The sequence below is a fragment of the Pangasianodon hypophthalmus genome, chromosome 7 (genome assembly GCF_027358585.1).
Source record: "Pangasianodon hypophthalmus isolate fPanHyp1 chromosome 7, fPanHyp1.pri, whole genome shotgun sequence".
NCBI classification, from domain to species: domain Eukaryota; kingdom Metazoa; phylum Chordata; class Actinopteri; order Siluriformes; family Pangasiidae; genus Pangasianodon; species Pangasianodon hypophthalmus.
This window is the reverse complement of record NC_069716.1, coordinates 10813256-10826759: the sequence shown is the minus strand read 5'-3', so window position 1 is coordinate 10826759 and position 13504 is coordinate 10813256. Positions and strand designations below refer to the sequence as shown.

Below are 13504 nucleotides of genomic sequence, written 5' to 3'. Positions count from 1 at the left end.
CGTCTGCCAAGTAGTTCTGAGATCAGGTAAGCAACACTCGTGCTTCATGTTATATATATATATATATATATATATATATATATATATATATATATATATATATATATATATATATATATTGTTATTATGCTGTCTTTGATATTATTTTCTTATACTTTTATTTTGAGGAGACTTTATTGTGTGCATATCATCAAATGAGTAAAGTAGACTATGCATACACTATGTATTCAGTAAGTTGAGTACAAGGCAGGTAAATGAAATGCTCAAGGGAAACCTGAACAAGACTCACAATTTCCGTCTGCATTCAGTTGCTCTGTCAATTCGGAACTCAGGCAAGCTGATGAAGCCCTCTGCTTTCTCATCCTGAAGAGACATTAAGGGAGTCAAAGAGAGATTGTATGAGGCATAGCTGATGAAAGTACTAGAAGATTTACAGTATTGTGCATAAGACTTAGGCACATGCAAATAAAGGTATCTTTGCTCTACAGACTTCAAAAATAATGAAATTAAATGTTTCTACATTTAAAAAAAATTCTATAAAGAGCAGCAAACAGTACTAAATTAAACAAAGTCAATATTTAGTATGATGACCCATTGCTTTAAAAAAAAAAAATCAGTAGTCTCAGGTACAATTTGTGCAGCTTTATAAGGAAATTAGCTGGTAAGTTTTACTGAGCATCTTGCAGAACCAGCCACAGTTCTTCTGGAGACTTTGACTGTCACACTTGCTTCTTATTTTTGCATGCAAAAACCAGCAGCTTTATGTTTTTTTGTCTGAAAAGTGGTCTCTTATGTAATATGCTGCTTTCTTTATTGTCATACAAACATTTTTCTGTAACACTTCATTTTGTGCTGGAAAACTAATGTTTGGAAATCTAAAATGTTTTTGTACTGACTTGATAATGTAGAAGTCATCTATAAATCATCTATAAATCTATAACAAAGTTTGTACTAAAAATATGGGATGCCTAAGACTTTTGCAGAGTACTGTACATTTTACATTTCTGAATTACACTGAAAATAGAGTGAGATAACAGTGACACTGATAATGACAGTGTAAGGTATATATGGGCTTATGGATTAGCTAGAAATGAAATTTTATTGTGGTTATTTTAGCTTGTGCTTTATACACACGTGGGGATACAGTATATACTGCAGCTTTATCAAATACACATTGAGATTTGGTGTTGGAGCCATTTTTGCAAACAGAAAGATGGGCTGGAGCTTACATTTTGGTTGGTGTACCAGTAGAGAGAGTAATCTTTCAGAATAAACCAGTATTTCTTCCACTTTTGAGTGAAGTACCCTTTGGCATCCTTCTTCTTCCACAACCAGCCCTCACAGTCACCATGGCCTAGATCCTTACAGGAGATTTTCCTACGACTTCCACTGGTCAGGGATCCTAGCATTAAAAAAAAATCATTCTTGGCCTTGTACCGGTATTTAATTAGTAAAAATTGTGGTTAGAAACATGTCTTTGCAATTATGTCTACTAAAGAAATTAATTCCTGTGATGCTGTACAAGTTTCAAACATACCTTTAGTTCTCTTTTTGTTTTTTGTTCTTAATGATGTATAGTGGAATGACTGTAGAAAGGAGTAAAAGGGAATAAATATAGCATTAAGAAAGCTAGCTATAAGATCCATTGAGAATCCACAAATAGAAATCTCAGAACAGACTTGCAGTCAACTGCAGAATTATTGGAAGCATTCAGGAAAATAGACAAAGTGATTGTACACTCAGTTTCTTCCACAAAATATTTCAACCTATTTTGTAATAGTTTTTTTTCCCTCAGAAACACACACACTCAACAAGTTCATTCATTCATTCTTCTGGAGCCTATCCTGGGAATACTAGGCATGAGGGGGGAATGGGATGCCAGTTCACCACAGGCCATGATGTGCACACATTTGCACACTCACAGCTATGTGCAATTTAGAATTACAAACAAATCATCATCCCTAAATAATTCTATGCTTTTTAAAAATGTTATCTGTATCCAGGAACTCCAGTTGTTGCCTTTAACCATTTCCCATTTACTTTGTGTATAAGTTGTGCACATGTATACCCCCTTTGTTATTCTTCAAAATGAGGAAAACCAAAGACTTATCAACATGTAGAAAGCAAATTGTTTCTACAATTTCACAAGAGAAATCAGAATAGGCTCAGTGCTGTTTTTCCTATTAAGAGAAGGTCTTCAATTTTTTTGCCCATTTTCATGGAAGGTGTCAATAATTCTGGAGTTGACTGTACACTGTGTGCACAATTATTAGGCAAGTGAGTATTTTGACCATATCATCATTTTTCCATAATTTCCAACTCCAAGCTGTATAAACTTGAATGCTTATTGGAATTAATGCATATCAGGTGATAGTATTTGTTTGTAGGGTGTAGGGTGTGGCCTAAGGAGATCAACACCCTATATCAAGGTGTGCATAATTATTAGGCAGATTCTTCTCCTCAGGAAAAATGGGCCAAAAAAGAGATTTAACTGACTCTGAAAAGTCAAAAATTGTAAAAAGTCTTTCACAGGGATGCAGCACTCTTGAAATATCTAAGATATTGGGGCGTGATCACAGAACCATCAAACGTTTTGTAGCAAATAGTCAACAGGGTCACAAGAAACGTGTCGAGAAGAAAAGACGCAAGTTAACCACCAAAGATTTGAGAAGAATCAAACATGAAGCTACCAGGAACCCATTATCCTCCAGTGCTGCCATATTCCACAACTGCAACCTACCTGGAGTGTCAAGAAGTATGAGGTGTTCAGTTCTCAGAAACATGGCCAAGGTAAGAAAGCTGAAACCCGACCACCTCTGAACAAGACACATAAGTTGAAACGTCAAGAATGGGCCAAGAAATATCTGAAGACAGATTTTTCGAAGGTTTTGTGGACTGATGAGATGAGAGTGACTCTTGACGGACCAGATGGATGGGCCCGTGGTTGGATCAGTAACGGACACAGAGCTCTGCTTCGACTCAGACGCCAGCAAGGTGGAGGTGGGGTACTGGTATAGGCAGGTATTATTAAAGATGAACTAGTTGGACCTTTTCGGGTTGAAAATGGACTCAAAATCAACTCTCAGACCTACTGCCAATTTTTAGAAAACACTTTCTTCAAGCAGTGGTACAGGAAAAAGTCTGCATCTTTCAAGAAGACTTTGATTTTTATGCAAGACAACGCTCCATCACATGCATCAATGTACTCCACTGCGTGGCTGGCCAGTAAAGGCCTTAAAGATGAAAAACTAATGACATGGCCCCCTTCTTCACCTGACTTAAACCCTATTGAGAACTTTTGGGCCCTTCTTAAGCAGGAAATTTATAGTGAAGGTAAACAGTACACCTCTCTGAACAGTGTCTGGGAGGCTGTGGTTGCGGCTGCACAAAAAGTTGATTCTGAGCAGATCAAGAAACTGACTGACTCTGTGAATGGAAGGCTTGTGACTGTTATTGAAAAGAATGGCTATATTGGTCACTGAGGTTTTCTTTTTGAAATTTCAGAAATGTTTATTTGTAAATTTTGAGTTTGTTTATTATTCTCACTTTGACAGGTGAAAATAAACAAGTGAGATGGGTAAATCTTTGTTTGTCATTTAGTTGCATAATAATTCTGCACACTAATAGTTGCCTAATACTGGTGTACATGTAGATATTCTCTTAAGAAAGCCAAAACTTCACTTTTACTACTTACATGTTCAGGTTTGAGGGTTTGTTAACATTTTGGATTGACCAAGAGCACTGTAGTTGTACAATAACAAAATTTATCCTCAAAAATACAACTTGCCTAATAATTGTGCACACAGTGTATATATTATGAATCAAAATCTAATAATCTGTCTACATTATTAAATGTTTTTATTTAGCATTTATCAAATAGTGTTAATGACACTGCATTACAATATAGGACATACAGTCATGAGAAAAGGAAGGTACACCCTCCTTCAATTTTATGCTTTTAATCAACAGGGCCCAAATAATAATTGTGTGGGCCTCACCAACTTCTATAAACAAATAACCTCAGGTGACAACAAAAAAACACAAATTTCAATATGTGGTCATTTTCCTCAAAAAGTAAAATGAACATTCAGAAACCAGGTGGGAAAAAATAAGTATACCCTATAAGTCACTAACAGGTAGAACCACCTTTAGCAACAATAACTCAAAGTAAATGTTTTCTGTAAGAGTTTATCAGTCTCGCACACCGTTTTGGAGAAGTTTTGGTTCACTCTTCTTTATAACATTGCTTCAGTTCATTGATGTTTGAGGGCATTTGTTTATGAACAGCTCTCTTAAGATCCCACCACAGCAACTCAATGGAGTTGAGGTCTGGATTTTGACATGTCTATTCCAACTCCTTGATTATTTTCTCCTTTAGCCATTCAGATGTCAATTTTCTGGTGTGCTTGGGATCATTGTCCTGATGCATGACCCAATTTCGGCCCAACTTAAGCTGCTGGACAGATAGCCTTACATTTGTCTCAAGAATATTCTGGTATAAAGTGGAGTTGTTTCAATGACTCCAAGTATCCCAGGTCCTGTGGCTGCAAAACAAGTCCACATCACCCCTCCACCACCATGCTTGACAGTTGGTATGAGTTGTTTGTGGTAATTTGCTTGTTTGATTTTCACCACATATGGTGCTGTGCATGATGACCAAACATCTCCACCTTGGTCTCATCAGTCCAAAGAATATTGTTCCAGAACTTTTGTGGTTTGTTCACATGCAGTTTTTTAAACTTAAGTTGTGCTGCCATATTCTTTTTGGAGAGAATGGGCTTTTTCCTAGCCATCCTTCCATGAAAGCCATACTTGTTCAGTCTTTTTCTGATTGTGCTGATTGGGCCAGATGGAATCAGCCCCAGACTGCAGTCTTGCTGTATCGTGTTGAAAGTACTGGAGAAGTCAAAGAATATGAGAGTCCCAATCCTGTGGAAAACTTCCTGTGTGGTTCCAGTACCAAAGACTGCATACCCCAGGGAGCCGAACCACTTCAGACCTGTTGCCTTAACCTCCCACCTGATGAAGACCATGGTGAGGATCATCCTCTGTCACCTCCATTCCTTAGTGAGCACAGTGCTCGACCCACTGCAGTTTGCATATCGGCCTGGCATCGGTGTGGACGACGCAGTGATCTACCTGCTGCACCGGGCACCTGGAGACCACCGGGAGCACTGTGAGAGTCATATTCTTTGACTTCTCCAGTACTTTCAACACGATACAGCAAGCACTGCTGCATGGGAAGCTGGAGAGGTCGGGGGTGGATGATCACCTGGCTGCATGGACAATTGACTACCTAACCAACAGATCACAGTATGTAAGGTTGCATGACTGTGTGTCTGAAGTGGTAGTCTGAAACACCGGGGCTCCCCAGGGCACAGTGCTCTCCCCTTTCTTTTTCACACTGTACACCTCAGACTTCAGTTATAACACCAACACCTGCCACTTCCAAAAGTTCTCAGATGATACAGCCATTGTTGGATGTGTATCTGATGGGAATGAACAGGAATACAGGGACGTCATCAAGGACTTTGTTGACTGGTGTGAGTGTAACCACTTGCACTTGAACACCAGTAAGATGAAGGAGATGGTGATTGACTTCCGGAGAAGGAGAACACCGCACCACATACCAGTGACCATCCAGGGCTTGGACATTGAGTTGGTGGATAGGTTCAAGTACCTAGGTGTCCACCTAAACAATAGACTGGACTGGCTGGATAACACTGATGCTTTGTACAAGAAGGGCCAGAGTCGCCTCCACCTGCTGAGGAGACTAGGGTCCTTTGGAGTGTGCAGGACATTATTAAGGACATTTTACGATACTGTGGTGGCCTCCGTAATTCTCTACACTGTAGTCTGCTGGGTGGGAGGCAGTGCAGAACGGGACAGGAAGAGACTGAACAAGCTGGTTAGGAGAGCCAGCTCTGTCCTGGGCTGCCCACTGGACTCTGTGGAGGTGGTGGGTGAGAGGAGGATGTTAGCCAAGCTGACATCTATTATGAACAACACCTCTCACCCCCTGTATGGGACTGTGGAGACCCTGTGTAGCTCTTTCAGCAGCAGACTGCTATACCCCCAGTGTAGGAAGGTGCGCTACCGCAGGTCATTCATACCAGTGGCTGTCAGACTTTACAACACCGCATTACAGTAATGTTCAAATGTGCAATATTTTATAATTTTAGATATTTTATCATTTTATTTTATAATTTTTTTTTTTACAACACTGCATTACTGTTATGTTCATATGTGCAATATTTTATAAATTTTATATAATTTTATTTCTTTTATTATTCCTAAGGGTATATATATATATAGTTATAGTTTTAACTTTTCTTTCTTCCTTCCTTTTCTTTCTTCCTGCACTTTAACTGTCTGTGAGCTGCTGTGATAAGTAAATTTCCCCACTGTGGGATCAGTAAAGTTTATCTTATCTTATCTTATCTTATCTTATCTTATGTGCATAAACATTTAATGCAGGTTATATGCTGTAGCTCTTGGGTTTTTCTTTATATCTCTGAGCATTAAATGGTCTGACCTTGGACTGAATTTGCTGGAATGCTCACTTCTGGGAAGATTGGCAACTCTCTTGAAGGCTCTCCAATTGTAAACAATCCTTCTCAGTGTAGAATGGTGAATTTCAAATTGTTTGGAGATGGTGTTATAACCCTTCCCAGATTGAAGAGGTCATTGGCTACTAGGGGAGATCAAGCCTTTTGCCAGCATCCACCAGACACAACATCAACATGGCAAGATCAAGCTCCAAGCTCAGCCAGAGGATCGGCAGGTGCTATGGAGCCTGTTCAGCCGTGGGGAGTAGCTGGAGTAGCCCTGGCAGCCCCTGTGGCCATACCCCACATCATACTCTCCAAGATGGGACCGCAAGATGGCCCAGAAGCGTTTCTACCGCATACCAGGGAGGTATAAGGGGAGGGCCCTTTGGGGATTTCCCCTTGAAGCAGACATGAGACGAAACCCTCAGGTACACCTTCAAGTAAGTGAAAGAGCCATCAGAAAATGTCATTCCAGGCAGCTCATCATAATACTATGGCTGGGCATTTAGGTCAGCACAAAACACTGAACCATCTCATAGCCTATTTCTGTTGGGCAGGCATTCGTGGCGATGTTCGCAGGTGATGTGCGTCATGTCGGGACTGTCAACAAGTGAAGCCGCCTGCCACCCCAAAAGCACCATTATTATGCAACATGATATGTCAAAGCGGTGTCTCTTCGCAACATCTCTGCACGGTGTTGCAGAGGCACTCTTCAAAATGATCTCACGGGTTGGGATCCCAAGACAGCATCCTCAAATTGATAAGACAATTATCAATTTTCAGCAATTGCAGCCTGCCTGAGACCCAAGACCAAAAAGGAGGTGAGAGTTTCTGGGGCTGGCTGGCTATTATCATAGGTTTGTGCCTAATTAATTGGATGTCACCAGCCCCCTGACTGATCTCACTAAAAAGATAGCACCAGACCTGGTCCAGTAGAAGGAGCCGTGCCAACAGGCTTTTTTTCATGTAAAAGCTGTACTCTGTGGCAGACCACTCCTGACTTATCTCTCCCCTTTGTTTTGCAGAGTGATGCATCAGACAGAGGGCTGAAGGTTCATGGTTCACACTACTCATTGGTATTTGGCACTTCAGCCATTTAAGTTCAAGGTGGTCCACAGGCAGAGGGCACAGATGGATGTGGCAGGGATGGCTCCCTGGGCTGAGTCGGATGGTAGGGGTATGTGGAGGCGGGGGCGTGGTCGAGTGCCAGTTTGTGAATGGAGGGTGGAGCCGGGAAAAGTGAATGGTAAGGACCTACATCTGTGGGGGATTTTGGTAATGAGTGTTCTGTGTTTCAGTGAGCGGTGGCAAGCAAAAAGGGGGAGAGACAAGAGCCACGAGAGAGAGCTGAGCAGCACAGAACTGTGTGTGTGTGTGTGTGTACCATAAAATAATCACTGAAAAGCGAAGGAAAATAAAAGGAAAAATAAAGAGCCCTCTTTTAAATTGTCCCAAGCCTGCCACCCATAAGAGTGTCACAGCCCTGTTAAATAAAAACATAGACTTGAAGGAGGGTGTGCTTTCTTTTTCCCATGACTGCATGTTATAATAGAAGATTAAAAACTGTTGTTTATTTTCAATAAAAAAAAATTCAGAGATGTCAAACCATTTCAAATCACAGGGAAATATGAGCTTCATAAAATATACCTTTGATGTTGATGCACCTCCATGTATATCCATTCCAGATCCTGGATACCTGCACACATTACAAATTATTAAATTTTCAGAAAGAGTTTATTTTAAAACTTTAGTGTCCCACACAGGTCACTTCTCACCTCTCTGGTTCCCCTTGCATTATGTCACCAGTTCTTTGTTGCTGCAGAGAAGAGAAATCACCATGTTATTGTCATTCTGTCATTTAGTTACATGACTTACATTTTAAGATAAGATAAGAAACGATAATCCTTTATTCATCCTCCAATGGGGAAATTTGCATTGTTACAGCAGCAGATATAAAGATATAAAAAAATAAAAAAATATGTAAGTATAAAAATATAAAAGAAAGACACACCAAGAATGCAATAATTTACACACAAGGATAAATTTCGCAAGTGGCAATGCTCTTCTCATTATTCTCTGATTATTTTCTAAGTTAAGACATGTTATTGCGAATGGTGTAAGGAATACTAATGCTTCAGTAAACTGCTCCCAACTACTGAAAAAATACTTTTTGCTCAATTGCTCTTTACATAATTTACAAAGATAATTCACTTTTCACAATTCATTTTCTCCTCTGCTTGCTTAGCTGCCACCTGGGACTCCCTCAGGCTCACCTGTCATTGGGAGTGGCTAATCCAACCCTCTTCTCCACATTTATTATTAACTCACATTGATCTCATTCAACTGGAACTAAGTATATTAGTTATTCTGTGATAGGGATATGTATTGACAAGATTCTTCTTTGCATGTGACTTGTCCCCATCACCACCACCAGCAGCAGTTTCACTTGATTATTCATGTCACTATTTTCCCTTCCTTCTGGAAAGATCTGTGTGAATGTGTGAGTGGCTATGTCATTTATATCTCTAACTGACAACACCAGGACTCTTTAGTTGAGAGTGTCACACTATGAAATATTAACTCTCTCCAGATTTTGTGGTTATTTAATAATGGAGACTCAGCACACTAATATGGTTGAGGTGAGTATTCTGGGAGTGCGGCAGCAGAGATTAGCATTTGTGATTTATGAATAAATCAGACTAGCAGAAGAACAGACTTTTGAGGGAATCATGGCAAAACTAAGGAGTTCACCAATCAAGCCGAGGTCAACCCAGCCTAGAATAATCGTTTCGAAATAATACTGTGCCATTTCAGCACTCCCAAAAGGGCCAAAAACACACAAGGAATCCGCCTGTCATAACCAGGGTGTCTCTCAGGCAGATAGGATCCGAGCCTGCAAGGCTGGAACATCCAGGCTATAAAACCTGGTGAATGTGGACGGTGAGACCCAGCCGGCCGCCGCACAAATGTCTGCCATGGACACCCCGCTACACCATGCCCACGACGAGGCCACGCCCCGAGTGGAATGGGCTCTCACTCCTATGGGGCTCGGGAGGCCCAGGGAGGAGTATGCTATAGCATCAACTAGCCATCGAGAAATTCTCTGCTTTGTGACCGGAGACCCTTTGGTGCAGCCGCCAAAGCACACAAAGAGCTGTTCCGACTGCCTAAATGGAGCGGAACGCTCGATGTAAATTCTCAACGCCCTGATAGGGCAGAGAAGGTTCAACTCTGGGTCTTCCTCCGATGGAGGAAGCGCTGAGAGAGAAATAACCTGTGCTCTAAATGGGGTGTAGAGCACCTTAGGGACGTAACCCCGCCTCGGCTTTAGGACGACCTTGGAGTCGTTGGGCCCAAATTCGAGGCAGGCAGGGCTCACCGAGAGCGCCTGCAAGTCATCTACTCGCTTGACCGATGCTAGCGCCAGTAGCAAGGTGGTTTTTAACGATAGGAACCTCAAGTTCACAGACTGTAGTGGCTCAAACGGAGACCCCTTGAGGGCCCTCAGGACTGTGGGCAGGTCCCACGCAGGGACGGTGGGGGACTGGGGCGGATTAAGCCTCCTGGAACCCCTCAGAAAATGAACAACTAGATTGTTCCGGCCCACAGACTGTCCTGCTATAGGAGCATGGAAAGCTGCTATAACTGCCACGTAAACCTTGAGCGTGGACGGGAAGCGGCCCTTGTCCAACAGCTCTTGTAGAAAAGACAATATCACGGATATGTCGCAAGCAATAGCGTCTTCGCCACGGGCTGCGCACCAGGCAGAGAAGACTGACCACTTAAGGGCATAGAGGCGTCTTGTAGACGGGGCTCTAGCCTGTGAAATAGTGTTCAGGACATGATTCCCGTCGAGGGCCCAAAGATGCAATGCCCATAACTCGGGTTGGGGGTGCCAAATTGTCCTGTTCGCCTGAGAGAGGAGGTCCCGTCTCAGGGGAATGGGCCATGGGGCTGCCGTAAGCAGCTGAGAGAGCTCCGAGAACCAAGGCTGGTTCCTCCAGAGCGGAGCCACTAGGAGGACTCTGTGTTTGTGGTCCCTGATTTGCCTGACTACCTGAGGGATCAAAGCGATCGGGGGGAAAGCATACAGGAGGAGGTTGGGCCAATCATGGGCCAATGCATCCTCGTTCTTTGAAAAATACATTGGGCAGTGAGAGTTGTCTTCTGAGGCGAAGAGATCGACCTCTGCCCTGCCAAAGACCTCCCAGATTTTCTGAATCGTCTGCGGGTGGAGCATCCACTCCCCTGAGGGGACGTTGCTCCGAGATAGCATGTCTGCTCCCCGGTTCAGCACGCCAGGGACGTGTGCTGCCCTCAACGACTGCAGGATGAGCTGTGCCCACTCCAAGAGACGTTTTGCCATCTCGAAAAGGCGTTTCGAGGAGAGCCCGCCTTGGCGATTTATATAGGCGACCACCGTCATGCTGTCCGAGCGGACTAACACGTGGTGCCCCTTCAGGACCGGCAAGAAGGTCTGAAGAGCTCGACATACTGCCGCCATCTCGAGGCAGTTGATGTGTGACCGACCCTCTGTAACCAACCAGGAGCCGAAGGCCAGTTTGCCCTCGCACAGAGCTCCCCAATCCACGTTGGAAGCATCTGTCGAGACAACCTTCCTTCTGTGGACAATGCCCATGGTTATGCCCTTCTTGAACCATTGGGGTTCCTTCCAAGGGGCCAGGGCCGCTACGCAGGCCTGGGTCACCCTGATGCGAAGGTAACCGTGACTAACTTGTCGTTTCAACCAGTACTGAAGAGGTCTCATGCGGAGCAGGCCCAGCTGTAGTACTGGCGATGCGGAGGCCATGAGGCCTAGCATCCTTTGGAACATCTTCAGGGGGCGAAGAGCTCCAATTTTGAAGGAGGCCGCGAGCTGCTGTATGACTAGCGCGCGGTCTGGTGCAACTACAGCCCTCATGTGGGCTGAGTCGAAAACTGCCCCCAGGAATGAAATCCGTTGGCTGGGAGACAGTGAGCTCTTGGCAAAATTGATCCTGAGTCCTAGGCACTCCAAGTGGCTGAGGAGGAGAGATCTGTGAGACACTAACTCGGCCTCTGACTGGGCTAAAATGAGCCAGTCATCAAAGTAATTCAGAATGCGGATTCCTTTCTGTCTCAGAGGAGAGAAAGCCGCATCTATGCACTTCGTAAAAGTACGAGGAGCCAGAGACAGTCCGAAGGGCATGACCGTGTATTGGTAAGCCACTCCCTCGAAGGCGAATCTCAAGAATCGTCTGTGATGGGGGGCTTATCTGGATGTGAAAGTATGCGTCTTTCAGGTCCAGAGAAAAGAACCAGTCCCCTGGGCGTATCTGCGAGAGGATCTGATTCAAGGTAATCATCCTGAACGGCCGCTTCATGAGCGTGCGATTCAGGCGTCTGAGATCGAGGATGGGCCGACGGCCGCCATCCTTTTTGGGGACGAGGAAGTAGCGGCTGTAAAAACCCGACTCGCTCTGTGCTGGCGGAACCGTTTCTACGGCGCCCTTCGCCAGCTGAACCATCACCTCGGAGCGTAGAACGTGAGCGTCCTTGCCCTGTACTAAGGTGGGAACCACACCGCTGAATCGCGGGGGTCTTCGAGCGAACTGGAGTGAGTACCCCCGCTTTATAATCCCCAAAACCCAATCTGACACACCGGGGATGGCCTGCCAGGCCTCTGCCCGTGTGGCGAGGGGTTGGATTGGATCGAGTGGCAGATCGCTCTGAGGGAGCCTGACACTCGTTATAAGTGGAAGAGGAATTTTGCTCTCTTTTTGAAAATGTTTGTGTTTTATTTTTGTTAGAACAACAGCTGTTTGTGGAGGCGCTACTAGAATGGGCCCGGTATCCACAACAGCATTTACAAACACATTGCCACCGGCACCCAGAACCGAACGGGGTGCTCGGGGACATAACAGAGCTAGTTTGGGGGGTGGTCCGGCGACAGCGAGACCTTGCCCCCTCCTCTTCCTGTCTGACAAATCAGGACAGCGCCCGAGGCGCAGGATCCAACGTCAGCTTGGGCCGGGGTCCCTGACGTCTCAGAAATGAGTGGCGTCTGGCCGAGCGGGAGCGCTGCGGAGGCTCAGGCTTTTGGGCAGGCTGAACCGGCGCAGATGCAGGCTTAGCAGGCTGCTGCGCTGGCGTGGGCCTGGGTCGCCTGGTGGTACTTCTGTGTGGCAGTAAAGCGCTCTGCAAAGCCTTCGACAGCGGGTCCAAACAGCCCCGTGGGAGAAACCGGAGAATCCAAAAAGGAAACCTTATCTGTCTCTTTAATCTCCGTGAGGTTCAACCATAAGTGGCGCTCCAGCACCACTAAGTTGGCCATAGATCTTCTAATGGCCTGGGCCGTTGCCTTCGTAGCTCGAAGGGCCAGGTCTGTCGCACTGCGCAGTTCCTTAAAAGCCACAGGATCGGGCCCCGACTCATCCATAACTTGGAGGAGTTTGGCCTGAAAAACCTGAAGTACGGCCATAGAATGCAGAGACAAAGCCGCCTGCCCAGCGGAGGAATATGCTCGTCCAGCAAGGGCAGACGTGGTTCTACACGGCTTTGAGGGGTGCACGACCTTCGCTCTCCATCCAATAGCAGTGGGCAGGCCAGTGGCCAGTGACTCATCCAATGGAGGTAGTCTCTCGTAGCCCCTTTCGTCTGCGCCGTCGACCGTGGAGAACGCGGACGAAACTGACGTGCGAAGGCGAGCTGAGTAGGGAGTGGATTTGCTGAGCTCATCGTGGACCTCTGGGAAAAAAGGCGCGGCTCGCTGACAGGGGGCCTGACGGCACCCTGGCAGGAACCATTCATCAAGGCGGCTCCGAGTGGGCTCCTCTGGCGCTGACCACTCCAATCCCAGCTCTTCCACTGCTATAGAGAGAACGCGGAAAAGCTCGGCGTCCATCCCCATCTTGGTGACGCTGGGATCCGTAGACGGTGGAGGAACGGGGTCGAGAGGAGAGCCCGAAATATTC

General features: G+C 45.0%; 1 protein-coding gene across 1 annotated transcript in view; it reads right to left on the bottom strand.

The window, feature by feature from the left end:
• Positions 1-13504, bottom strand: part of LOC113542791 (connector enhancer of kinase suppressor of ras 2) — a 141848-nt gene that overhangs the window by 45977 nt on the left and 82367 nt on the right. Inside the window, exons 13-17 of the mRNA XM_026940553.3 lie at positions 8327-8367; positions 8199-8247; positions 1538-1586; positions 1230-1402; positions 290-363 (exon numbers count right to left, since the gene is read on the bottom strand). Of these exons, the coding sequence (XP_026796354.2) occupies positions 290-363; positions 1230-1402; positions 1538-1586; positions 8199-8247; positions 8327-8367 (386 nt within the window). The remainder of the gene's footprint in view (positions 1-289; positions 364-1229; positions 1403-1537; positions 1587-8198; positions 8248-8326; positions 8368-13504) is intronic.